The sequence below is a fragment of the Dama dama genome, chromosome 4 (assembly GCF_033118175.1).
Source record: "Dama dama isolate Ldn47 chromosome 4, ASM3311817v1, whole genome shotgun sequence".
NCBI classification, from domain to species: Eukaryota; Metazoa; Chordata; class Mammalia; order Artiodactyla; family Cervidae; genus Dama; species Dama dama.
This window is the reverse complement of record NC_083684.1, coordinates 29,941,024-29,965,248: the sequence shown is the minus strand read 5'-3', so window position 1 is coordinate 29,965,248 and position 24,225 is coordinate 29,941,024. Positions and strand designations below refer to the sequence as shown.

At 60.4% G+C, this 24,225-nt stretch overlaps 1 protein-coding gene across 2 annotated transcripts in view; it reads left to right on the top strand.

The window, feature by feature from the left end:
• GNAO1 (G protein subunit alpha o1) overlaps positions 1 to 24,225 on the top strand; it is a 176,513-nt gene that overhangs the window by 144,249 nt on the left and 8,039 nt on the right. Inside the window, exons 4-8 of one of the 2 annotated variants that reach the window (XM_061138543.1) lie at positions 5,373 to 5,533; positions 11,267 to 11,395; positions 13,143 to 13,272; positions 17,039 to 17,192; positions 19,273 to 23,154. In XM_061138543.1, coding sequence (XP_060994526.1) covers positions 5,373 to 5,533; positions 11,267 to 11,395; positions 13,143 to 13,272; positions 17,039 to 17,192; positions 19,273 to 19,460 — 762 coding nt within the window. In that variant the 3' untranslated portion in view covers positions 19,461 to 23,154. Of the gene's footprint in view, positions 1 to 5,372; positions 5,534 to 11,266; positions 11,396 to 13,142; positions 13,273 to 17,038; positions 17,193 to 19,272; positions 23,155 to 24,225 lie in introns of those variants that run through there. The other variant, XM_061138544.1, reaches the window with a different exon arrangement.

Genomic DNA, 24,225 nt, shown 5'->3' with positions numbered 1-24,225 from the left:
GCTTCCCAAGTACACTTAGGGCCAGTCCCCAGGAGCCCATGTCCTCTTGGTGCAGGGGGCCTGGCCTGTCTGCTGCAGGGGGGGGGGGGGGTCCCCTGTGTGCTGCCAGTTCAGGAGGGCAGCTGCCCTCATCACCTCCCCAGAAAACCTGCTCCCCAGCACTGACCCAGGGCAAGCCTACTTCTGGGAGGCACCCTGGCAGAGCTCCCCAGCCCCCTCAAATGCTGGAGGTGCCCCCTGTCTCCAGGCGCTGCTTCCTCTCCCTCCCCACCCCTTGCTCTACCTGCTTATGGATGGGGTGTCCACAGGGACATCTCCACCATTGTGGGGCTTTCCAAAAATATCTCACCTCCACCTAGGGCAGCTTAAGGGCATGTATATGTCAACATTCATGTGTGAACATTAAGATATCATTTAGCCAGAAAGCTTATACCGGCTCTGATAAAAAGAAATGTTGATGCTGATTTTAAATCACTGACCTGGTGAGAATCCTGCAGGTGGCCCTGAGAGTTAGTTACAGCCACTCCTGTGCCCGAGCCTCCCGATCCAAAACCCATCAGAACGGCATCTTGCCTGCAGTTCACAGTCAGAAACACAGGGTCCCAGACACGCGTTCCTCAATGTCTCACCCCTTCCCATGACCCCACCCTCCAGGCATCCCGGGGGCGGGCAGGTTGGCCTCCTAATCTCCTGGGTGGCTGGGGAGGTGGGGCACAGCCCGGCCCGCCCTCAGGCCGTCCTGTGCTAGCATCCTCTGTCTGCTCCCACGACAAGAGGGAGCCCTGTGGAGAAAGTGATGAGGCTGCCAGCCTGGTTTTCAGGGGAGGACGCTGAGCCTCAGAGAGGTTAAGACCCTACTCAAGCCAGGAGCCCAGTTGTGGATGGAGCCTTGAGCCTGTGGCCTGAGCCCTCCAAAGTCCACACGGAATAAACTAGAAGCCCAGGGCAGGAGTGACCTGGGGGGCTGTGGGAAAAGGAGGAAGACTTGTTGGGGGTCGGGGGGGCATGGGCAGCCCCAGCAGGCGGACAGCGGCGGCCGTGGAGGGCCGGGCACACTGGGCACTTTGTACCTGCTGGACCCACGCCACGGGCTTGTGTGTCTGAGGAAACGCGACGTCTCGCACACGCACTGGGAGCGCCCTCCGCCCCTCCGCCCCTGGGGGCCGTGGAGGAGAGAAGGGCCCGCTCCGTCACCGCTGCGTCCCTGGCCCTGGGCCGGCAGACAGCTCCCCGACTGTGACCCTCAGTGGAAGTGGCGCCCCACAGGGGCATGTTAGACACTTGAGAGCTGTCTGTGGCAGTGGCAATAATTGGCCTGGGCCTGCGGCGTGTGACAGCACCCACCATGACGAATGTCCTGCACTCAGCCCACCACACAGGGACCGCTGGGCACGGCGTCAGTGGACAGCCTCCCTCAGCTCCCGTGTAGAAGTGTCTCCAGGAGCCCAGCAGACAGCCCCTGGGACGTGGCCAGTGCCCCCAACACGTCTTGGTGCTCCCCCCACAGGAAATAGCACAGCACGTGGGCCTGTGCATGTGCCCAGGGCGTGGTCCATACAGGAAGAGGGGAAGGGAGTCAGATGCCAGAGGAACTGTGTGGACTGCAGTAACGGGAGGGGTCTGCCTGGAGGACGTGAGCCTGGTACTGGCCTCAACACACCAGGAAGTGTAGCACTCTTTGAGGCTGTTGTGCAGAAGTAAACCAACCACACAAAAACACATCCTCAACCAGGTTAAGAAAGAGTCAGAGGATTGATTGATGGAGGTGACTGGAAAGCCAGAGATGTGTGTGGCTGCAGGTACAGCTGGATCCAGGTGTTGATGTGTCACTGGGACTTGGGGTGCCTCCTTCTTTTAGCCCTGCTTTCCTCAGGGATGGCTCCACATTCAGGTGGGCCCTTCCTTGGAGGGTCTCTCCTGATAAGTTATGCAGGTGTCCTGGGGCTGGTCAAGTTAGTCTCACTTGACAAATTTGGATTCTTTGTCCACCCGGAACTGTTCACTAAGGGCAGAGGGATGGATTGGCCAGGCCCAGACTGTGTGTCCACGCCGAGACCATGGGACAGGGGCCACCCCACCCAGACTGCTCAGGCTGGGGAGGAGTGCTCCCCTTCAGGGGAGCAGAGGCTCTGTTGCCAGAAAAGGAGGGACTGGAAGCCCCACCGGTGGAGGAGGCAGCCGTCCGGCAGAAAAGGATGCAGATCAGAGGGACTGGGCCCTCCGCAGCCACCTGGAAGCTGGTGGCTGCCACCAGCGGGACCACGGGGTGTGTTTTCTACAGAAGCTCGCCCCAGCATCCTCCGTGAGCAAATCTGCACGGGTGGGGCTGCCCCGGCCCATGCGTCTGCTGTGTCACACCCCCCGCTGCCAGGACAGCTGGGCATGCTCTGACCAGTGAGAGGGGCAGTGCGTGGGGGCTGTAGCTGAGAGCAAGGTGTGGGAAAATGTGCCCCCCACTGGCCCAGGAGGGGACCCGGGGACAGGCAGGTCAGGCCCAGTGTGAGCCCCAACCCCCAGGGCCCTCAAGGCAGGAAGACAAAGGGACAAGGGGCCCCCTCTGGCTCTATTAATTGCTTGTTAGCTTGACCCCCACAGGGCTGGCCAGGCCTGGCAGCCACCGCAGTCCTCCAGGTGCTTTGGCATGACCCCTCCTTCCCGCCACCCTCACGCTTCCTTCTTTCCTACCCATTGCCCACACCTTTGCCCACGGTGGTGGGGGTGAGGGGCTGGGCTGGACACCAGTGTCTGAGATGCAAGTCCAGGGCTGTCTCCTGGAGCACAGTAGGGGTTAACCCTGGGTCCAGGCTCTCCCACTTAGTAGCATGTGACCTTGAGCCTCAGTCTCATCTGTTAAACAGGATGGCTCCCTGGCAGAGCTGCTGCTGTGGTTGAACTAGGCACACTGTTGTTGAGACGGACGAGATGAGAAGACTTGGGAGAGAGAGGGTGGAGTGAGAAACTGGGGTCATGCCTGATAGTAAAATGCCGAGGACCCGTTCATCTCACAAATACCGCAGAGCACCGACTGTGTACAGAGCATTGTGAGATGGGGGTGCCCCGAATAATCAGAAAGCCGAGGGACAGGCACACGCAACACCAGCTGTGACGTGTGGTGTGGTTGATGCACCGTGGGGGCAGACTTTACCTGGGGACGTAGAGGGGGGCTTCCCTGAGGAAGTGACTTAAGATGGAGAAGGGCAGAGCCAGGGGAAGGATGGTCTGGCTGGGTGGAGCCCCCTGAGGTAAGATGACCCTGACTACCTGGGAACAGAGGAAAGGCTGTGTGCTTAGAGGACCAGGAGAGGGGAAAGGTGGGAGGAGGGCAGAACAGAGAGCAGCCAGGCCGGGGCCTTGGAGGCCACGGTAAGGAGTTTGGAATTTAGGGATAATGGGAAGCTAATGAGAGTTTAAACAGAGAGAGTTACTGTATCCATTAGAATTAGGTTTGACTGTGAATATCTGAGACCTAGAAAACAGTGATTTAAATGAGATAGAAATTTAAGTGTTTTTAAAAAAAATCCAGAAGTTATGGTGTCCACAAAGTTGTCAAGGACCTGACTGTTTTTAGATCGCAAGCCCGCTGTCCCTCAGGTATAGGCCGTATCTTCGTGATCCATGACGGCTGCTAGAGCTCCAGCCATCACAGGTTTCAGGAAGGAGGAAGTGAGAGGAAGGGGTGCACCTTCCCTTTACAAAGCCTTTTCCAAAGACCTCACTGTACTTGGGGCGACTTCTCCATAGGTAGAACTGGTCACATGGTCACATCTTTGCCACAAGCAAAACGAGGAGATGCCATCTTTAAGTTGGATATCAGTGTCCCCAGTTGAAAAATGGGGAGTTCTTTTTCTACAGCCTCCCTGCTGACTGTGGTGTGGAAGACAAACTGAAGAGAAGCAAGAGACAGGCAAGGAACCCTTGGGAGGGGGGCCAGGGACAGCCAGGAAAAGACAGGGAGTGGCTTGGACTCAGGGGTGACCCGGAGGAGATGGGGAGAAGTGGATATGGCGATAGGAAGTGGGTGACTTGAATCTTAGTGGTTGGGCCGATGGTGGTGCCATGCGCTGAGCTGGGGAGACTGGAGAGAGACAGAGCAAGGGCCAATTGAGAGGTGTCGCCAGCACAAGACCCCCACCACCGCCACACCTCGGTGATGGGAAGGAGCCAGGAGGACAGCTCCAGGCCGGCCTTCCCCAAACCGTGCACCGCATCCCACTGGAGTGTGGTTCCCAGGATTCCACATCAGACAGAGGAGCACCAAGTGGCTCTGCAAGGCCCAGGGTTCTAAACCACGCCCTCTAATGGCCTGGCTGAGGCATAACACGGCTCTAGGTGGGAGGGTGTCTCCCCCAGCAGGAAGTCTGGCCCTGCCCACCACCCTCTGGTCCCGACTCCCTTCTCTCCGATCAGGCCAGGCAGAAACCTTGACAGTGGGGTCCAAAGGAAGAAGTTTGGGAACCTGGCCAGGTTTCTCCCTGTCATTCCTCACATGGATGAGCCTTCCCGAGGTCACGCCGGCACAGGGAGCAGCATCAGCGTGTGGGCCTGACTCACAGGCCTGTTTTTAGCCCCAGGTGGAGGCTCCACCCTTGCGCACCCACCCCTGCCTCCCTGCCTGAGTCACGGCCTGCCTGAGGCACTCAGCACCGGGGTCCCAGGGCCAGCTTTCCGCTGGCTGCCCGCAGGAGAGGCTCGGGTGCTGGAGAGGGGCCGGGACTCAGGCTCTCCTGGTGGGAGACCTGGGAATCCGAGGGCTGGGGTCTGTGGGACGCTGACCCTAGGGAGCTGGGTCTGGGCTGGCATCATGGGCGTGGCCTGCTGGCCTGCTGGCCTCCAGGCCAGTTACAGCTTCCTTCCCAGGGCAGGCAGGCAGGAGGGGACACAGTGCCTGCACCTTCACGTTGACCTGCTGCATTGGACAGGCCCTGACGCGTGGATAGATACTAAGCTGGACAGCTCGATTCTGAAAGTTTCCACGGAAGGCTTTGCCCCCACATACCTTGGTAGAGACCCATGGACACAGAAGCCTGGCAGGCTGCAGTCCATGGGGTCACACAGAGTCAGAGACGACTGAAGCAACTTAGCATGCTCAGTAGCACCTTGGCAGAGAATATTTGTCCGCTGTGCGCCTCCCAGGTGCTGACCTTGCCCCCTTCCTTCATGTCTCTCCCACCCCAAAGGCCACCTGCAGATTTCCACCTCCTGCTCACTTCCTGAGCCGTGAGCCATGGCCTGCGGGGGTGGGGGATGTCTGTCTCTCTTTGCTCTCTTGGAGGGTGGCGGGGTTCAAAGGACTCAAGAGTGGGGTCACCGACCAGTGATCATTGTTGTGCCCACAAATAAAAGACTCTGTCCATGTCCTCGTCTCCTCATAGGCCGACGCCAAGATGGTGTGTGACGTGGTGAGTCGGATGGAAGACACGGAGCCCTTCTCTCCAGAGCTGCTCTCTGCCATGATGCGACTCTGGGGCGACTCGGGGATCCAGGAGTGCTTCAACAGGTCCCGGGAGTATCAGCTCAACGACTCTGCCAAATAGTGAGTGTCCTGGGCAGGCGGGAGGCCACCAGTGGGGCAGCGATGTGGTGTGGAAGGGTCTGGGGGCGGGGGCTGTGGGGCAAGGAGGCGTCCTGGGCTGAGGTTGAAACCGCTGTGAGATACTTTGCGTTGTGTGTCAGGAAGGAAGGGGCATCACCTCCTGCCCATCCCCTGCCCCCCCAGGATGAGAAGGAGGCCAGGGGAGTGGGGGGCATGAGAGATAGCCACCAGCAGGGCTCCCAGAGAGCCAGGGCCATCACCCGCCTGCCCTGGAGTGGGCCGGGCCCCACCAGAAGGAAGGTTTTTAGTGAAGCAACCTTTTTTTTCCTCCTGGAGAATCCTTGACCCCATTTAAGTACAAATCAAGGGTAACATAGGCAGAAAATAACTTACATGGTTTTCATTTTGAGAAAATAATAAGCTTTCCATTCCTCTGTCTTTAAAAATAAGGAAAATGTAACCCATCAGAAAAGTGAAATAAATAGTCAGGCATACGTTTTAATACTGCATTACAACTAATAAGGAGAAGTAGAGGACAGAGGGGAGGGAGCGACCCCCAGGGCAGGGAAGGGGGGGGGTGAAGCACTGAAAGCCAGAGACAGTGGGTGGGTAAGACAGGGGAGGGCAGAGGGGTGGCCCTTCCTGTGACCGTGGGGTCAGTCACATGACTGCCCACTGCAGCCTAGTCACTCCAGGCGTCTGGAGGTTTACATGTCCGTGGCCCCTGGATCAGGGGCTCCAGGGAATGGTCCTCAGTGGTCAGAGATGCGTGCTCTGTTTGAAGACACTGGAATTGCGTTCCAGCTTTCAGGAAACACACCCACATTTACAGACTCGTGCCCAGGTTTTCAGTGGGCACCTCTGGGCTTAAACCCCACTGCATTAGGACACACGTGCTCCGACATTGATCTGCTCAGCCTCCTCTTAGCCAGGGCCCCTTCGCCCCCCCAGGACACACCGGCAATGTCTGGAGAGGTTTTCAGTTGTCCTGACGAGGGTAGTGGTACCAGCATCTGGTGGGTAGAGGCCAAGGATGCTGCTGACTTCCTAGAGATACATCGTGCAGCCTCCACAGCAAAGAAATACCACACCCACAGTGTCAGTAGCACCGAGAGTAAGAAACGCTGGTCTCCATGGTGCTGATGAGGAGGCTGGTGCCGAGAAGGCAGCCTTCACTAACAGACACTGGGACGTGGCCACTGACCGTGAGGACAACTGGTAAACCAGGGACTTGTCTTCCCCGCTCTACACACCTCGATTGTCCCGGGGGCAGGCGCGTGTGTCCTGTGAGTCCCAGGTGGTAGTGACCCAGGCCCCAGTCCCTGATGAGCCCCCAGGACACTTGGTGGCAGGGATGTGAGCCCAGAGGCTCAAGTCCACGCCTCTCTCTGTGCACTCAAATCATAGATCTCAACCCAGGTGTCCCCCCAACCCCCAGCCAGTCAGGCCTGGAGAGGGGCCCCCTTCCTCTCCCACTCCCTGCCCCCTGCTCAGCCTCAGTCCAGACCCTTCCCATCCCCCCACTACCCTCAGGGGCACCTCAGGACATCAAATCATGCCCCCCACTTAAATGATTGCCACTTAACTAGTCATAATATCAGTCCATTGCAAAAAAAAAAAAATTTTTTTTTAACAGTATGGAAAGGTATAAAGTTCATAGTGGTCTCCTCCTCCCAGGCCTGCCCCCTCCCACGGTTAACTATCTCTGTTTATTTGTCCCAGCGATGTCCAGAAAACCTGACCCGCCAGCTCTCAATGGTGTTTAATGACTGCAGCTGTGAAAGCTGAGGAATTTAGCTCCCCTCCCCCCTTCCATCCTTGCTTCCTTCCTTAACCCTTCTCCACTTCCACCCCCAGTGTTTGGCTAGTTACAGGGTTATTTTTAGTTCCTCTGGTGGTTACCTTGATAAATTGAAGTGAGAGACTTGAGTGAGTACTTGTCAACTCCCCCAGGTGAGCTGAGGAGACGGTCCTCCACTCTCTGGGACAGGGCTCTGCGGAGGGCGGGGGGCCCACAGGCAGGTTCCGAAGGCCCTCGAACTTTCTGGTCCCGGGTTGCTTTGCTGTTGTAGTTTTAGTTGCTAGCTCTCGTCTTCTGACAGAATCTGGGGCCTGAAAGGTAAAACAGCTCAAAGTAGATTTGTTGTGACAAAGGGAGAGAGAGGCCTAACAGAGCTGTCGCCTGGCACAACTCTTGGTGACATACACACCTCTCACACACACACACACACACCCCTCTCACACATACATTCTCACACACACCTCACACACACACACCTCTCACACACACACATTCTCACACACATCACACACGCACACACCTCTCACACACACACATTCTCACACACATCACACACGCACACACCTTTCACACACACATTCTCACATACACCTCACACACACACACATTCTCACACACATGTCACACACACACACACCTCTCACACACACACATTCTCACATACACCTCACACACACACATTCTCACATACACCTCACACACACATTCTCACACCCTAGACATACACACCACACACCCTCACACTCACCTCACACACACACACTCTCACACCCGACATATACACCACACACAGTCACATACACCTCACACACATACCCCGCACACACACAGCCCACACACACTCATGCACATACACCTCACACACACACACCTCACACACACATAGATTTCACACACACACACTCACACCCTAGACATACACACCACACACACACCTCACTCACACACACACACACACACTCTCACACCCTAGACATACACACCACACACACACACACCTCACACACAGACACACCCCCCCACACACACACCCCACACACCTTACACACACACACACCTCACATACACACTCACACCCTAGTCATACACACCACACACACACCTCACTCACACACACACTCTCACACCCTAGACATACACACCACACACACACGTCACTCACACACACTCTCACACCCTAGACATACACACCACACATACACACACACACCACACACACACCTCACACACCCTTCTTACACACACACACTCTCTCACACCCTAGACAGTGTGAGCGGCTCCCCAAGGCCCAGAGCCCAGTCACCACATGTCCCCGCCCAGCCATGGGGGGCAGGCCAGCCTGCCTCTCACGTTGCTGGGAGGCTCCAGGGCTCAGGGTGAGGGCACACCATCCAGCCAAGGTCTCCCTCTGTTGTGGGTCTTTGAACACAGCCGGCACTCCCTCTCCCTTCTGAACGATGGCTCTGAGGCGGGTTCTGGAAGCCCAGAAACCCAAGCACATGCCAGCCAGGGCTGTAAGAGGTGATTAGTTCCATAGTTTGGGAGGGTCATTTTTCCCCAGACCCAGGTCCCCACTAAAGGTGTGACTGGCAAAGCGCCCTTCTGGTCAGAGCCTTCCAGGGTGAAAGCGCAGGCGCTCACACTGACCTCGGGCCTGCGCGCTGTGCCCTCACCTCCGTCACCCGCTGCAGCCTCACTGCTTGCTGCCTGCCCCGCCCTGCCCCGTGCTCAGCCTCTCCCCGACGCCTGTCCAGCGCCTGCAGGCCTGGCTCCTCCTCCACGGTGGGCGTGGCCTCTGCACCCACCCGTCCTTTGGCTGGACCACAGAGGCTCATCCCCTCACTGCCCTCAGTCTCCTTCGAATGTTGCCCTGCTCCACGCACCTTCACCAGCCACCTAATATCAAACAGCGGCCCCAGCCGGCCTCCCTCTCCTGATAGCCTGAGTCTTCCCTCCTGACACTTAGCACCTCCTGACATGTTGCACAGCTTACTTCTCTGTTAATTACCTCCTGCACACACACCCAGGAACAGAGGCTCGGGAGGTGGGGCCTGTGCCCCCACAGCACCCGGGACAGTCGGCAGGCAGGAGACAGTAGGTGCACAGTCCCCTGAGCCACCCGCTGCCCTTCTGTGGCCGCCTCCCCGTGTGAGGCTCAGCCAGCAGAGAGTCAGGGCCAGGCTGTCTGCCTAAAAGAGAGTTCCCCAGCTGGGATGGGGCCAAGACCAGAGGCTCCCAGCCCAGGTCTCCAGCTGGGGATGACAAGAGGAGGCTCCTGAAACCAGCACCGCTTCTGGGCAGAGACAGTGGGGGCGGGGGAGGGGCACGTACAGAGAGGTTGGGAGGATCTGCTTCAGGCTGAGGTCAGAGACCGCCCAGATGCCCATGGGCCTGGCGAGGAGGCTCCATGGCGGCCAGAGCTTTCAGGTCTGCTCTGCCATATCAGCCTCCCTCCTTCCACGGCGGAGAGGAGGCCTGGAGGCCTGCCTAAGAGCATAGGCTCTGGAGTCGGGCAGACCCAGCCTTAACCCCCCAGCAAGTGTCATCCTCTTTCTAAGAGTGTGGCTTCAAGCTCACCTTCCCTGAACCCAGGACCCACCATTGGCTATGTTTACTTAGGGAGCATTCTCACAAGGATTTGAGGCAGCCTGGATTGTTGGTTTACCAGTGGACACCCTCCTTGGTGGAGGCATCTGCCCTTCCCAGCCCCACGAACATCCACAAGCTGGGGAGTTAGCCCCGCCAGGGGATCGAGGGTGGGTGATGATGAAGCTTGGCCCCTCTGTGCACAGCCTGAGACTCCCACATCACGCCATGACTCAGACTCTTGAGGTTGCTCCCCATGGGCTGTGTGTGACTCTCCCCGAACAGGGGTGGGTTAGTCCATTCATTGGCCCTGTGGGTCACTGAATCTTCCTGCCAGTCTGACCAATCTCCTTCCTTCCTGGTTTCCTGGATCCCAGCCTGGCTTAGGGTTCAAACCTTAACCTGTACCAACTCCTAAAGCCTTCCCAGTGTGTGGCCTTGGAGGGCCAAATGCAGAGGCCTGGTCTATCTCCAGGGCAAGTGATGGCATGGCAGGGGCCCTGATGCTGAAGGCCTAGGTCCCAGCAAGGCCCTGACCCTGCCTGGCTGTGTGGCTTCTGGGCCTCCCTCCCAGGAGCACCAGATGGGAAGATGCAACAGCCCCCTGGTAAACCTGAGGTGTGCAAGAGGCGGGCGGAGGTGCAGAGGGCCTCTGGGAAGCACTTCAGGGTACTGTTAGGAGGTGGGATCCCAACCCCTGACTCACGGCTGGGCCAGGCACTCACCTTCATTAGAAAACCTGAGATTTCTAATCTAGGAAATAATACATTTACCTCAAGAAATTAAGGGAGAAACATGATAATGCACAAAAAGGCTAGAATCTAACTATTGCCCATTATTATTTTAAGATGAAGAAAGGACAAACAGTGTTATAAACACGCGTGTGCATACTAGGTTGCTTCATTCATGTCTGACTCTTTGGGAGCCTATGGACTGTAGCCCACCAGGTTTCCATGGGATTCTCCAGGCAAGAATACTAGGATGGGTTGCCATGCCTCCTCTAAGGGATCTTTCCGACCCAGGAATCGAACCCGAATCTCTTATGTCTCCTGCATTGGCAGGCAGGTTCTTTAGCACTAGCACCACCTGGGAAGCCCATAAACATGTTAGTCTCATTGAAAAGTCTGACCTTGTCTGAGCGAGCCTGGAACCATGCACGAAGCCCTTGGTCTGAGTTAGAGGCTCTGAGCGCCTGAGGCCGGGACGTGAGCTTCTCTTCCTCAGCTCTGCCCCACGCCTGGCCCTGGACGGGTGGTGCCGTCCCTCCCTGGCCTGCGTCGAGGCTGGCGCTCGGGGAGGGCAGTGCCCACACCTGGTCGATGGTCCCCGTGTGCTGCCATCCCCAGCTACCTGGACAGCCTGGACCGGATCGGGGCCGCCGACTACCAGCCCACTGAGCAGGACATCCTCCGAACCAGGGTCAAAACCACTGGCATCGTAGAAACCCACTTCACGTTCAAGAACCTCCACTTCAGGTGAGGCCCAGGGAGACTCCCCAACCCCAGGGAAGGTGCTAAGACACGGGTGACACCTGCCTCTCAACCTCAGCTCGTCTGGAGCATTCCGGTCTCAGGGAGCTCTCCAGTTGGGACAGGCGGTTGGATGCGAGGAGGGACCTGTGTGTGCGCCTCTTTGCCGCCAAGGTCGGGGGCTGCGGTGAGCAGAGAGACTTCCTGGAGTGGGGCTCTGAGGAATAGGGAGGATTCAAGTGAACAAAGGAGGGGAGTCCTATCGCTGCGTGACTTCTGAGGGGGAGGACGGTGGATCACCCAGGTGGTCTTTGAAGATGTGGAGGCATGGGGAATAAGAGCGGGTGAACCCAAGCAACCCAAGGACCCATGTCGTCTCAGAGCTGGAAAGGGCTTAGAGATCAGCTGGCCTGCTCTCTCCGGATGCATAGGGGAAACTGAGGCCTGGAGGAGCAAGTCTGTTCCTGAGCAGTGAACACAGCTCAGGCCCAGGGTCTGAGCACCATAGGCCCTGCCAGGGGGTCCTAGCACCACCTGGGGCATCTTGCATGCCCTGAGGTCTGGGTGCCCCTAGCTGCCTCCACCTGCCTCCACCTGCCTCCCGGGTGTGGTTTCTGGGTGTCGGGTGGAGCAAGAGGAGAGGCCAGGATGGCCGGGACAGTAGGCCAGTAGACCCGTGTGAGGCCGCTGCCTGGCCCTGCCCAGCCTGAGGCCCAGCCCCCACCTGCTCCCACACAGAGGGCTGGGGTTCTGTCTCCATCCCTGCGAGGCTGCCTGAGGCCTCCCCTGGACCCGAGGAAGGCAGGGATGGGCCAGGCAGCCCCACAAGATGCCCCTGAACCCTAGTCCCTCGGTCCCTCCCACTCCTCGGGGCAGAGGGTGAGGAGCTGGGCTGGGGACGCCCGGCCCGCAGCAGCTGAGAGTACGTGCTGTGGGGGGCCTCAGAGGCCGTCACCTGGGCCCAGCATTTCAGATGGAGAAGCGGGGTCCAAGGGAGGCAGTGACATGACGAGGACCAGACCTGTGTCCTTGCTCCAGGCCCGCTATGGGCTCCGGCCTGCAGATGCTCTCCTCTGTTGGTGGGTCGGGGCCCAGTCCACCTCAGCAGCTGTGCATCAGGCCTGGGATCTTCACTCAGGGCGTTAGATGTGAGGCTGACCTCGCACTTCCAGGACCAAAGCCCCTCTGCCACCATCTCCCCTGACAGCTCTCATGCCCCCGGGGGATGGTGTCTGACAGAGCAGAAGCTTTGTCTGCAGACAGACCCTGGTCTCACCCCAGCTCCTGCCGGCTCCCTGGCATTTAACCCCTTGCTGCCTTACTGTCCCTCCATGTGGGAGCTGCAGGTCCCTGCCCACCTCTCTCTGTCCCTCCCAGGCTGCTCTGCGGTTTCCACGGACCACAGACGCAAACGGACATGGTCAGAAAGTCAGGGGCAGGATGTGCATGTCCCCCTGAGAGGGGGACCTCACAAAGGCGTGTCCAGCTGAGGTCACCCCTCAATGACAGCCCTGAGAGGCAGGGGCGGGTCTTGGCATTGCTGTGGGGGGCACTGCCCGGTCCTGGGACAGAGCAGTGATGGCCACCCCCGCCCCGAGGATGCCGTGCTCAGCCCTCAGCCTGGAGTGAGGCTCCTCGGGAGGCTTGTTGTGTGCACAGCAGCCTTCTTCCCCCACCCCTCAGCTCGACAGTGTCCCCACACCTGCTGGGCTCTCCCTACCCCCCGTCCCCAGCTTCCCTGTCTGCCCGACAGGCTGTTTGACGTCGGGGGCCAGCGGTCTGAACGCAAGAAGTGGATTCACTGCTTCGAGGACGTCACGGCCATCATCTTCTGCGTCGCGCTCAGCGGCTATGACCAGGTGCTCCACGAAGACGAGACCACGGTGAGTGGCCCCGGACTGCCCGGCCTCAGCGGCCCACAGCGGCTCTCGGGTGGAGCTGGCTGCGATGGTGGGGGGTTCCATCGTTGGCTAGATTATTCTCACCTCTATCCTGACTTCAGCCAGATGCCTCATGATGCCAATGCAGTGAAGGCAGCCGTGGGTGCCCTGCTCAGAGCCTGTGTGCAGACGTCAGGGCTTGGGCAGCAAGGGTCTCTTCAGTAAACACAGCAGAGATGCAGAGGCCGTCAGGCCAGAACCAAATTAAGCAAATCCTAAATGAAATCAGGGTGCAGTCAAGCAAGAATGTATGTAAGACAGAAATAGCGGTTCTTAGCCCCAGCAGCCCTCCCTGAGCAGTGGACAGGGCTGGCAGAGGGTTGAGCAGTGGGCTGGGGCTCATGGTAAGTGACGGGGTGGAGGGCACAGCCTGGGTTCCCACCTTCCATCACTGCGTCTTCAGTCTGGGGCCTCGGAGAACTGCCAGGCTGGCTTCAGAGCGGGGCCCTCACCTGCAGTGGGGGCTGCCTTTCTCTGGGCCTGGCCCTGGTTTGCTGCTAGATTCAGGGAGCACCCTCTCTGTCTTAGGGGTGTAACCATCATACCCGCCTGGTGGGGCGTGGGCAGTGGGGTGAGAATCTTCAAGGACTTGGCACCGTCTCTGGCTTAGCACTGGGCTGGTGGTCATGTCGTCCCTGGGGGTTGTCCTGAGCCGGGGGCCCACTGAGCTGCCCACAGAGAGGTGGGCCTGGTGAGGTCTCAGGAGACAAGCATCCGCCGATGTGGGGCTTCTGGGCCGTGGGGTCACATCCTTGGCGATCGTTAGCTCCTGTGTGTGATGCAGGCAGGGACAGACCCCTGGCACTGAGGTTTTGGGACTGGGCTTGTCACGGTGGGCCTTGAGCAAGGCTGTCTTCTCTCCGGGTCTGTCTCATCGTCGGTCCTATCCGCTGGTCCCACGGGGCTGCTACCTAGGTCTGCTGGGCTTTGGAGTGTGGTGCTATGGGAGGAGGCGCCGCCGTTCTGAGGGGTCGGGGTTATGCAGTGACAGTGCTGTGGGCAGATGGGGCCAGAGCCACTGGCCGGGTGGGCCATCAGGACTCATGCTGCGTGCTGGCCTGTCCCCCTCGCCCTTTCTCCTTTGGTCCCCAGAACACTTCTGAGCAGGGCGTTAGCGGAGCCCCACAAACCCTGCCTTGTTCCGGGGCGAGGCTCTGGGACCCCAGCTGTGCAGCTCTTTCTAACGCCGGCACTGTTCTCAGCGGCCTCAGGAGCTGTGGTGTCTAAGGCCCCGAGGCCTGGACCCACTGACCATCCCGAAGCCCAGGTCGGCTCCTGCCGCCCCCAACAAGGCACTGCGTTCAGGTGCCACCCCGGCACATCTCTCACTGATCCCTGTTGACCCTGTTTTTGGACCCACTGTTCACAGTCCGCCTGCCCACCCTGTGATCTGAGCTCCACTTGGTTCATCTTTTCTCCTTGCTGTGCCTGGGAGTGGGAAACAGGGTTGGTGCAGGAAGCCGATCCTGCTGTGAGTTTGAAAGAAAATCAAGCACTAGAGTGTTGAGGGCCCCAGACCTCTTCCTGGAGACCCGCCCCGCTCAGTCCCAAGTCCCAAGTCCCTCTCAGGAAGGGGTGCGCACTGGCCTCCCGAGCATGGGCAGAGCAGAGGACGTCGGAGTGGGTCTGGCAGCCACAGGGCCCCAAGCTCTGTGGCCCGCGGGTCTCAAGTGAAGCCGGCAGGTGCCGGGCCTCACGCTCAGACGGCCTTCCTGGTCTGCCAACCCCCCAGCCTCTGTCAGCTCCTCACCAGCTCTCCCTCTGGAGCAGGGCCCGTTCTGGAGCGCCTTCCTCCTCGCCTTCCTACTTTCACTGTCTCTCTCCCCTGCTCTCCCTCAGCTCCTTCTCCCCCATTTCCTTGCCCTTCTTCACAAAGGCTTGGTCTGAGGACCTTGGGGAAGCTGCAGCATGTGGGGTCACAGATGGGCTCTTTCCGGGTTCCTTTCCACCTGGGAGAGACCAGCACCCTCTCCAGGGCTCCGGTGTCAGCTTCACCACTCAACAAGACCCCGTGGAGGCGGCTCCTTGCCATGGTGCCCGTGAGAACAGAGCCCTGGAGCTGAGCAAATGCCAGTGTGTCCAGGGCCAGGTGGACGCAGGCCGGCGTCTAGCGCCACTGCTGGCACCGTGGGGTGTGGCGGCCGTTCCACCTGCTCCTCTATAAAGCGGAGCCCACGGCAAGCGGCCTCTGGGCAGCTCTGAGGACCCCTGGGGCTGGGGGCTTTCAGAGTGCCTGCACTCGCTCGGGACCCTTCACGCAGCAGACGGCAGCTGCGACACGACTCTGCCCAGGATCACCACTCAAGGCCAGGTGGTGGGACTCGCCTGTGCTGCCCCCGGGAGCAAGAGCTCCAGCCGCTGACCCATCCTTGGTCGTCCACCTTCCTCTCTGGTCGGCCCTGCCCCGCCCTCCCAGGCTGGAGGTGGGGGGTGAGAATTGAGGCTGCCTGAGAAAAAGGTGCCTGGGGGCTCCTGGAGCTTGGCCAGGAGCTGTGGGGCTGGTGGCTGCCCGCTCACTGGCCGGCCACCCTGCCCGCCACAGCCCGGACCCCCACGGCCCTGGGCCTCACCTGCCACAACTTCTCAGCAGCAGCACCGTCACCGCCGCCTGCAGGGCCTTAACTTGCCAAACCAAGGCCAAACCCATGAGCAGATTCTGAGACACGCTGCAATTCGGGCAGGTATGAAGCTCCTCCTTCCAGCTGAGACCGTCAGCTATGAGTTGAAAGCAGCGGGTTCCCAGGGCACCGCCGGGTGACTTTGCTGTGAAGCCTGCCCCTATTCCCGCGTTCCACTCTCCTCACCGGCCGGCCTAGGCTGGTGCGCCCCACCTCGCCTTCCATCTCCAGCCACACGGTCCACAGCCCCCGGGCGGCCGTGGTCTCTGGAGCCTGCCCCGGGGGGCCCTCCAGATGGACCGGCTTTGACTTCCTGGCCTGAGACTGGTTGAACTAATTTGGGATTTGTTTTTTTTTTCCCTCTCTTTCCTTCTCTCATGTTTTCTGGGTTTTTTATCCTCCTCTCTGTTTTAATCTGTTTTGCTGGCTTTCATCTTGGGGTTCTTCCGGCCCCTCTACTGGGAAAACAGTCTCGATAAGCAGCTCACACAGAGCCACTCCCAGCCCAGCCACGGCCCAGGCAACCCACCTGGTCCCCAACTAGACCAAGGCCACAGCAAGAGCACTCCCCCGACGCTGTCCCCCTGGTGTCTGCTTCCAACTCTGGATTAATGCGAGGATCCCTCTGTCCTCGGTTAATGTTTCCCAACTGAATGCGTGCATCCTCCCACCCCCGCTGGTGAAGCCGAACGAGACCCCCTATAGAGCCATCTGCATGCCCCGCGGTCCCGCGTGGACATGTGGAGGGTGGCGGGGCCTGCCCCCTCGTGCATGGTGCATGTCCTCTCTGTGGTGGGCTGGAGTCCCTCCGGTGACCTCGCTGCTCCCGCCCGGGTCAGCCCTCTTCGGGGAAGGGGCAGTGCTCCCCCACCCTGCCCTGCCCCCTGCTCCACCCCCACCCCACCTGCGTGTGGAATGCAGCAGGGACCAGGTCCTCGTCCTTATGGGTCCTCGCGTCTTTGTCCCTGGTGGTGTGTTCAGCCGTGTTGGCGGACCGTCCCTTTGCTTGTCCCGCTGTGTCACTGGCCGCGGTGGGTCCGGGCCCCGGGCGCCGCACGGGCCTCACTCGCCTCTCCTCCGCTCTGTTGCAGAACCGCATGCACGAGTCACTGAAACTCTTCGACAGCATCTGCAACAACAAATGGTTCACGGACACGTCCATCATCCTGTTTCTTAACAAGAAGGACATATTCGAAGAGAAGATCAAGAAGTCTCCGCTCACCATCTGCTTTCCGGAGTACACAGGTAGAGACGGCCGCTCCCCACGGGGACCGCAGGGACTCTCAGTCCCCCTTCATCGTGCGCCGCAGACGCACCAGGATCTGCCCCAGAGGATCCAGCACAGAACCGAAGGCAGGTCCCCTGCCTCCCTGCAACATGCTGCAGCGAGAGGCACGGGGCAGCCAGCTGGGCTTCCTAGTCCGGGGAAGCAGGGCTGGAATCTTGGCTCAGCCATTTACAAACCCTTGACCCTGGCAGCCTCTGCACCTCAGCTTGGTTGTCTGTAAGTAGAGGCTGTCAGTACAGCGGCAACACCAAGATGATGCTGGGGTGAAGATGGGGCTTTGAATCAGACAGCCCAGGGTTCCTGCCCCCACTCTGCCACTTACAGCAGGTTACACAACCTCTCAGAACCTCGATTTCCACATCTTTGAGATGGGTAATCACCATGATTATCGATTCCTTCCTCCCAGAGTTGCCAGGAGGACAAAGTGAGCAGGAAGGAGCTTATTAGCATGGCAGTGGACGCATAGTAAGTGCTCACTGAACACCCTTTTGTGACCGTGATTACAACTGAGAAGTACCCTGAGGGCACCCCCAGATGGGTAGTTATGAGTCAGAAAGTCTGTTGGATGCGAGAGCCTCATGAGCGGTCCTGCTCACACCTCCCTGCAGAGGATGCTGTGGCCGACGGAGGCCACCTTGTCACTGTTGCAGCGGGGTTACCTGGCTGTGGGTGGGTGGGCAGCCTGGCCAGGCCCCCGTGGAGCAGCAGCGTAGCTGGAATAGCCCACTGGCTCTTCAGGATGCTCAGGGCCTGGTCAGAGAGACAAGTGGAAGCAGAAGTGGGCATCTCCAGCCTGCCCAGCCCCCCAACCTGGAGAGCACAAGGGGAATCAGAGTCCTAGCTTGGTAGGGGAGCCTCCAGGCTGAACCCCAATTCCCCATGGAGACATGGGGGCCATGGCCCGGAGCTGGGCAAGTGGTACAGCCCACTGTTTATTCCCTTCCTTGAGATTAGGCTGACGGCCCCCCAGGCCAGACCCCAGCAGCACACAGCCAGAGACGGGCCGGGCTCAGCACCCTGTGCACACACCCGTCGGCCTCTGTTCAGTCACACATGAATTGTGGAGGGTCCATGCATCCTGCCCTACGTGGCCAAGACTGGCCCACGGGGCAGTGGAAGCAACGGCCGGTTTGGTGCTGACGAGGTCCCAGGGACCCTCTCCCTCACCTCCAGCCCAGATTTAGGAAAGAGCTGTGGTCTAGTAGGCCTTCCAGGCCAGGCCTGGTGGACTGTGCCCCTGTGCCGAGGGGCTAGGTACCCGCATCCCCGCAGGCGTGCCCCTCCTGGGTTTCTGGTCTGCACTGCAGCTCCAAACCCAGCCCCTTCCCTCCCTCCCTCCCTCCCTCGGCATGTCTGGCCACCCTGCCTGGGCCTGTGGAGGCTTCAGGCAAAGCCAGGAGTCCCTTCTGTCCCTCCCTGAACAGCAGCTGTTCTCCTGAAACCCCACAGAGCAGCGTGGCTGCAAGTCAGGGAGCCAGACAGTTCTTCATCCCGGAAGGTGGACGTGAGAAGGAGGTAGGAGGGGATGAGAGGAAGGAGGCCAGGGAAGCTCACAGGTGCTGCTGAGTGTCCACCCAGCTTGCCCAGCAGTGGCCAAGGGCGGGAGCATACCTGTCTGCTCCAAGGAGTGACCGCTGGCAGAGGACAGCCTGCAGGGGCTGGCAGGCTTCTGATCCCCTATGAGCGCTGGTTCAGGCTTCTTTGGGCAGGACCCCCAGGAAGGAAGCATGTTTGCATCAGGAACCTGTAGGTGCATCTATAAAAGTTCAAACAGGAGTTCTGTGAAACAGCACCCCACCCTTAGTGCCAGTGAGGCTCAGTGAGGTCTGCGCTGTCACTTCCTTCATTGTTTTTAAACTGGACATGAGCCGCGGACTTGATTTGATAACCTACTGTTGATTGCACTGAGCTGTCATTAGGTTCCTCCTGCAGGGGAGTCACTAAGGGGCTCCCGGTGTCCTCTCCCTGGCCTGTGGCCTGACTGGCACCCAGGTGGGGGCCTCGCCTCACCAGCTCCCGACCTGGTCTCTCCCGCAGGCCCCAACTCCTTCACAGAAGCCGTGGCTTATATCCAGGCCCAGTATGAGAGCAAGAACAAGTCCGCCCACAAGGAGATCTACACCCATGTCACCTGTGCCACCGACACCAACAACATCCAGTTTGTCTTTGATGCTGTGACGGACGTCATCATCGCCAAAAACCTCCGGGGCTGTGGCCTCTACTGAGCCCTGGCCTTGCTGCCCAGCTGCCCACCGCCCTGCTGCCCCAGCCCACCCTGGAGCCCTCACTCCGCCACCTCCCAGCCCATTCTCTGCCCTCGACAAGGAACTATCGTGGCTGGCACCAGGGGGTGGACAGGAAGCGCCCTCCACGGCCACCCTGGCCCCAGACACCAAAACACGTGGTAACGGGGCTGGTCAGGACGCCAAGCGCCCACACCTGCCGCGATGGGCAGCTCGCCAGCCTCTGCTTCGTCGTTGCTGGGTGTTTTCCCTGGGGGAGGGGGCTGTGGGGTCAAGGCCGCCGTCCAGCCCCGAGTGGGTGTGTTTTCTACATGTGGTGATTCACACTCGAAGTCTTGGGGTCTCTTCCTGTCGTCTGAGGCTGTGCCGGGGTGGGGGCGGTGGGAGCCACTGCTTAGCTTTTCTTGGGGTCTCTCTGGTCAAGGGCAGCGCCGTCACCAAAAAGCCAGGGTGGGACCAGGCCACCCACCAGCCGTGTGGGGGTCTGGGGGTGCTCAGGCCTCGGCCAGTGCTCCTCCTCCCCTTGGATCTCCGCTCCTGGACATCAGCCCTTCTTTCTCTGGGCTCCCCAATACCCTCCTGGGGAACCCCCACCCCCGACTCTCATAGGTCTGCAAATGCTTCTGAGACTGACTTCTTGCAGAGGTGTATGGGGAGTAGTGGGAAGGGTCAAGTCCCGCGGTGCCTGGACAGAAGTCTGGGGGGAAGGCCATGGTGGGGGGAGGCCCAGGGGAAGTGGCACTTGTGTTGACTGCCATGGGGGCCTCACACCCCGCCTTTGCAGGCGCCGGGGTGGTTCCTCTGCTTCTCCCCTCAGCCAGGTCTCAGGCGGCCACTCTGGAGTGTGAGCGGATGTGCTTTTTTGTCTTGAATTCAGGATGAATCCAGTGCAAACCTGCCGAGGCCACAGGGGGCCTGGGGACTGGAGATCCTGGGGTGGAGGAGGCCCAGGGGAGGTGTGGACACAGGCCCTGTAGCCAGTGTTCCAGCCTCCTCCTGTCTTGGTGAAGAAATAGGAGAATCTGTTCGCAGCCTTTGGGGTCCCGCCAGCTCGGGGGGCAAAGGAGGGCACGTGGACGGGCCCACCACACTAGCGTGTCCTGTAAGGGTCGCAGCCTGGCCCACACACACCCAGTCAGTCCCCTCCTCTGCACCGAGAGTCCTCAGACCGCTTGGAGGAGCTTTGCTCCTGAGATACCTGAGCAGAAAAGGGTGGGGTGACTCCTGGTGAGTCAGGCCCTGGCTGGCCTGGGATGGTGAACACACCTCCCTCTCTCTCCTGGGTGCCCCTAGCTGGCTAATGCTGCCAACCCATAGCCTGGCAGACACCCCAGGTGCCCGGGTGGCGGCTCTGCCCCTTGAATGATGGCTCTGCCTAGGGAGACATACGTGCCCGTGGGAAGAGAGGGGCTGCCCCTCGAGGCGACTCAGCTCCTCCCTCCTCGGGCCCTCTGCTCCTCCAGTCCCGACACTGGGCTCAGCTCGGTCCTGGGTCAGGCAGGACCCCCGAACTCCCAGCGCAGCCCCGACTGCCCTGCAGCCAGGAGCCCTGGGCTTCTTGTTTCCCACAGGCAGAATTCTGGGTGGTGCACGGGAGAGCCAGGGCACCTGCCCTAGTGCCCAATGCCCGCAGGGGTGGCTGAGCCCGGTCCCCCAGCTGGCTCTCTGCTGCTGCCCCTGGTCTCGTGGGAACTCGCCAGGCATCCAGGCCACAGGAACCACCCTGCCAGCCCAGGTCCGTTTCGGTCTTGTCTGCCTTGCTGTGTGCTGTGCCTTGTACCAGGTGCTGGGTCGTGGCAGAGGTCAGGGCCCTGGAGCCAGCTGCCTCCATGTCCCGTGTGGGCAGCCTGGGCCTGTCAGGCCATCTGGCCCAGTGCTGAAAACGTCACCATTATTTCCGGGCACCACCACCCTGGGTATGACCAACTGTGCCCCTCCGTCCACCCTGTGATCTCAGGCTCAAAAGCAGCTGACCAGCCCCATCTCTAAGGCCATCGTCCTGGAGGTAGGGGGTCACCAGCTCTCCTGGGCAGCAGGCAGGTGGGAGGGCCCCAGACCCCAGCCCACCCTCCTGCAGCATCAGGAGGCTGGGAGCGGGGTGCTTGGGGCCTTCCTGCCCCTCCGTCCCCTGGGCGGCCTGCCCCGTCTCTGCCCTGCTCAGCTTCTTGTGCTGTTCCTGCCCTCCGACCCCGGCCTGCCCAGGGGTCCCTGGCTGTCTAGTCACGGCCCCCACGAAGCAGGTGTCTGGGGTGAGATTCCTTCCTGTCCACTGCGTCTCCCATCCGCATCGTCCCAGGCGGCTCCACCCTAACTGAGGAGGAGCACCTGAAGTGACAGATGAGTTTCAGCTCCGTCGTGGGGGTGGGGGTGCCGGGGGCGGTGTTTTGAGTGACCAGACAGGGTGGCCCCGTGTGCACCCCCCAGAGGCCATGCTTCAGCCCTCTGAGCGCCTCTTGTCATCAGGCCAAAGGGAACCTGAATCTGGGAGGGGTGCCCGCGCCGAGCCCGTGAAGGCTGCGCCTGCTGTCTGGATGCCCATGGGCCGCGTCTGTGTCCTGCGCCGATTGCCCTGGAAAGAGCCGGCGCTTGGCCTTCCTGCCAAGAACAGGGAGAGGCCCCAAGGCGCTCTGGCCTGACTGGAGGGGGCAGTGCCCGAGGCCCGCAGATGGGCTCGGTGGAGCCTGTGGGCTCTGCCCTGAGGAGGGGGCAGGGTCTGCCCCAGCCCTGAGCAGACAGCACGGCTCGGGGCCTCTTGCCAACAGACAGTATGGTTCTGGGGCCTCCTTCCACGGAGCACTAGAGGCCTACCGCCCTGGCCCCGTCCTCTCTGGCAGTAGCAGAGCTTGGGTGCTCGTGGCCACATGCTCCGACTGTGGGGTCAGGAGGCACTGCTCGGGCAGATGACCACCCCGGTATCTGGTGCCAGGATACCCCGGTATCTGGACCTCCCAGCTGCCCCCACCCCATATCCAGCTCCACACCCCAGTGACAAACTGGAGACACCCCTGCCCCCACAATGGTCCTCTGTGACTCCGCAAGTGCCCTCCCTACCCAGAGCACCCACAACCAAGCTGTCCGTAAACCCTCAGTGGGGAGGACCCAGGCCTCAGCTCGCCCAGGCCCTTCCCTTCTGCGGGGGTGAGTCCTGCAAGGTGAGGGGTCATCCCCTGGCTTCACCCCGCCCTGCCCTGTGGCAGTTTCTGCCTGGTGGGTGATCCTGCCCATTCTCCACTCTGGCCCGCCTCTCTCCTGGCCCCTCCCTCTTCCTCTGGCCTGACCCAGGGCAGGCCAAGCACATGCCTTTGGTGAGGAAACCCACCGCAGTCGGGCCCCGGCCTTTCCTCCAGACCAGGCAGTGTCCTGCCCCCTCTCTGAGAGGTGGGGCACATGGAGCCGCCTCTGGTGGCCTCTGCCCTTCCCTGAGCCTTCTGGATGCCTTCAGGCGCAGCCTGGCAGTTCTCAGGAACTGAGGCCCGAGGCTCTGGCTCCAGGGCCACCAGAGATTCAACCTGGGGTGCCAGAGGCCAGCACCCCCCAGACAGTCTCCCCGATGTCAGCCCACAGGCCTACAGAGAGAAGGGTCCAGCCGCCCACAGCAACGAGGCCTGACAGGACAGCCAGGTCAGGAACAGGGTCTGTGAGCTGCTGCCCCCGACTCCACCCCCACCCCCAGAAAGTCGAGTCTCAGCCCTCTGGCCCAGGAGCAAAGTAAGGCCTTCCCTTGGGGCTCCAGGCAGACCCTAACCCAACAAGTGAAGGCCCCTGCTGGGGGAGGGCCTGGCCTGGGGAAGAAGCAGAGAAGGCCCACCCAGGCCGCATGCACCCAGACCACCAGCCTGAACGCACAGCCCGTTCCCTGCAGAGCCAGCGGCTCACAGGCACTGCTCTCCTGTGGTCTGTCCTCTCCTCTTTGCCCCCCACACCCCTGCACCCCCGTTCCTGCCGCCTCCCCGAGCAGCCCTGTCTCCTCTGCCTCGGTCCCCCTGCGTCCTCCCCTCCCCATGCCCCGCAGAGGTGGACCTGGGCACGCCCCTTCCTTCCTTAGCAAACCTCCTCTCTTAGGTACAATGGTCCCACCCCCCACCTCCCCACCCCATATTAACTGTAATTTTGTAAGAAGAGTGACCCATGGTTTAATAAATCTCTAGTCACTGTAATAATTTATTGGCTGCCGTAATGTATTTATTAGTCACCACCATTAATAAAAGTGCCAGCTTTTTCTAGCGTGAGTGTGGTGTGTTATATCAGTGCCTAGGTTGCTTCCGCCGGGTAACCCCCCACCTGCCCCGTGTCCTGGGGCTGGACTGCGGGTCGCCCAGCAGAGGGCACAGTGCCCCACGGCAGGAGGATTCCAGGTGCCAGGGGTGTGGTAAGGGCAGAGGCTGCCCTGTCCGTCCAGAGGGCTTGGCGCCGGCCACTGGCCACACTCTTCTGGCGAGTGGGAGAGACAGGAAGGTGACGCTGAGCAGGGGTGGGTGCCATCGCCTGACTGTGACCCCTGGCTTCCTTCTCTTCTCTCAGATGTTGACATCTCTTCTGAACGTGCTCTGGCGTCTGTGTTCTCTGGGCAAGCATGTACGGACAGGCTGGGCTCTCGGCTCCTTGGCAGTGGGTTCCAGTGGGTTCAGAGTGATGAGCGGTGAGGCCTGCGGGGTGAGGAGGGGGTCTCAGCGCCGGCGCCTCCCCTCCCCACCACCGTCCCTGCATCTTCCTCCATCCAGGCTCACTCCCCAGGTCCGACCGGGGA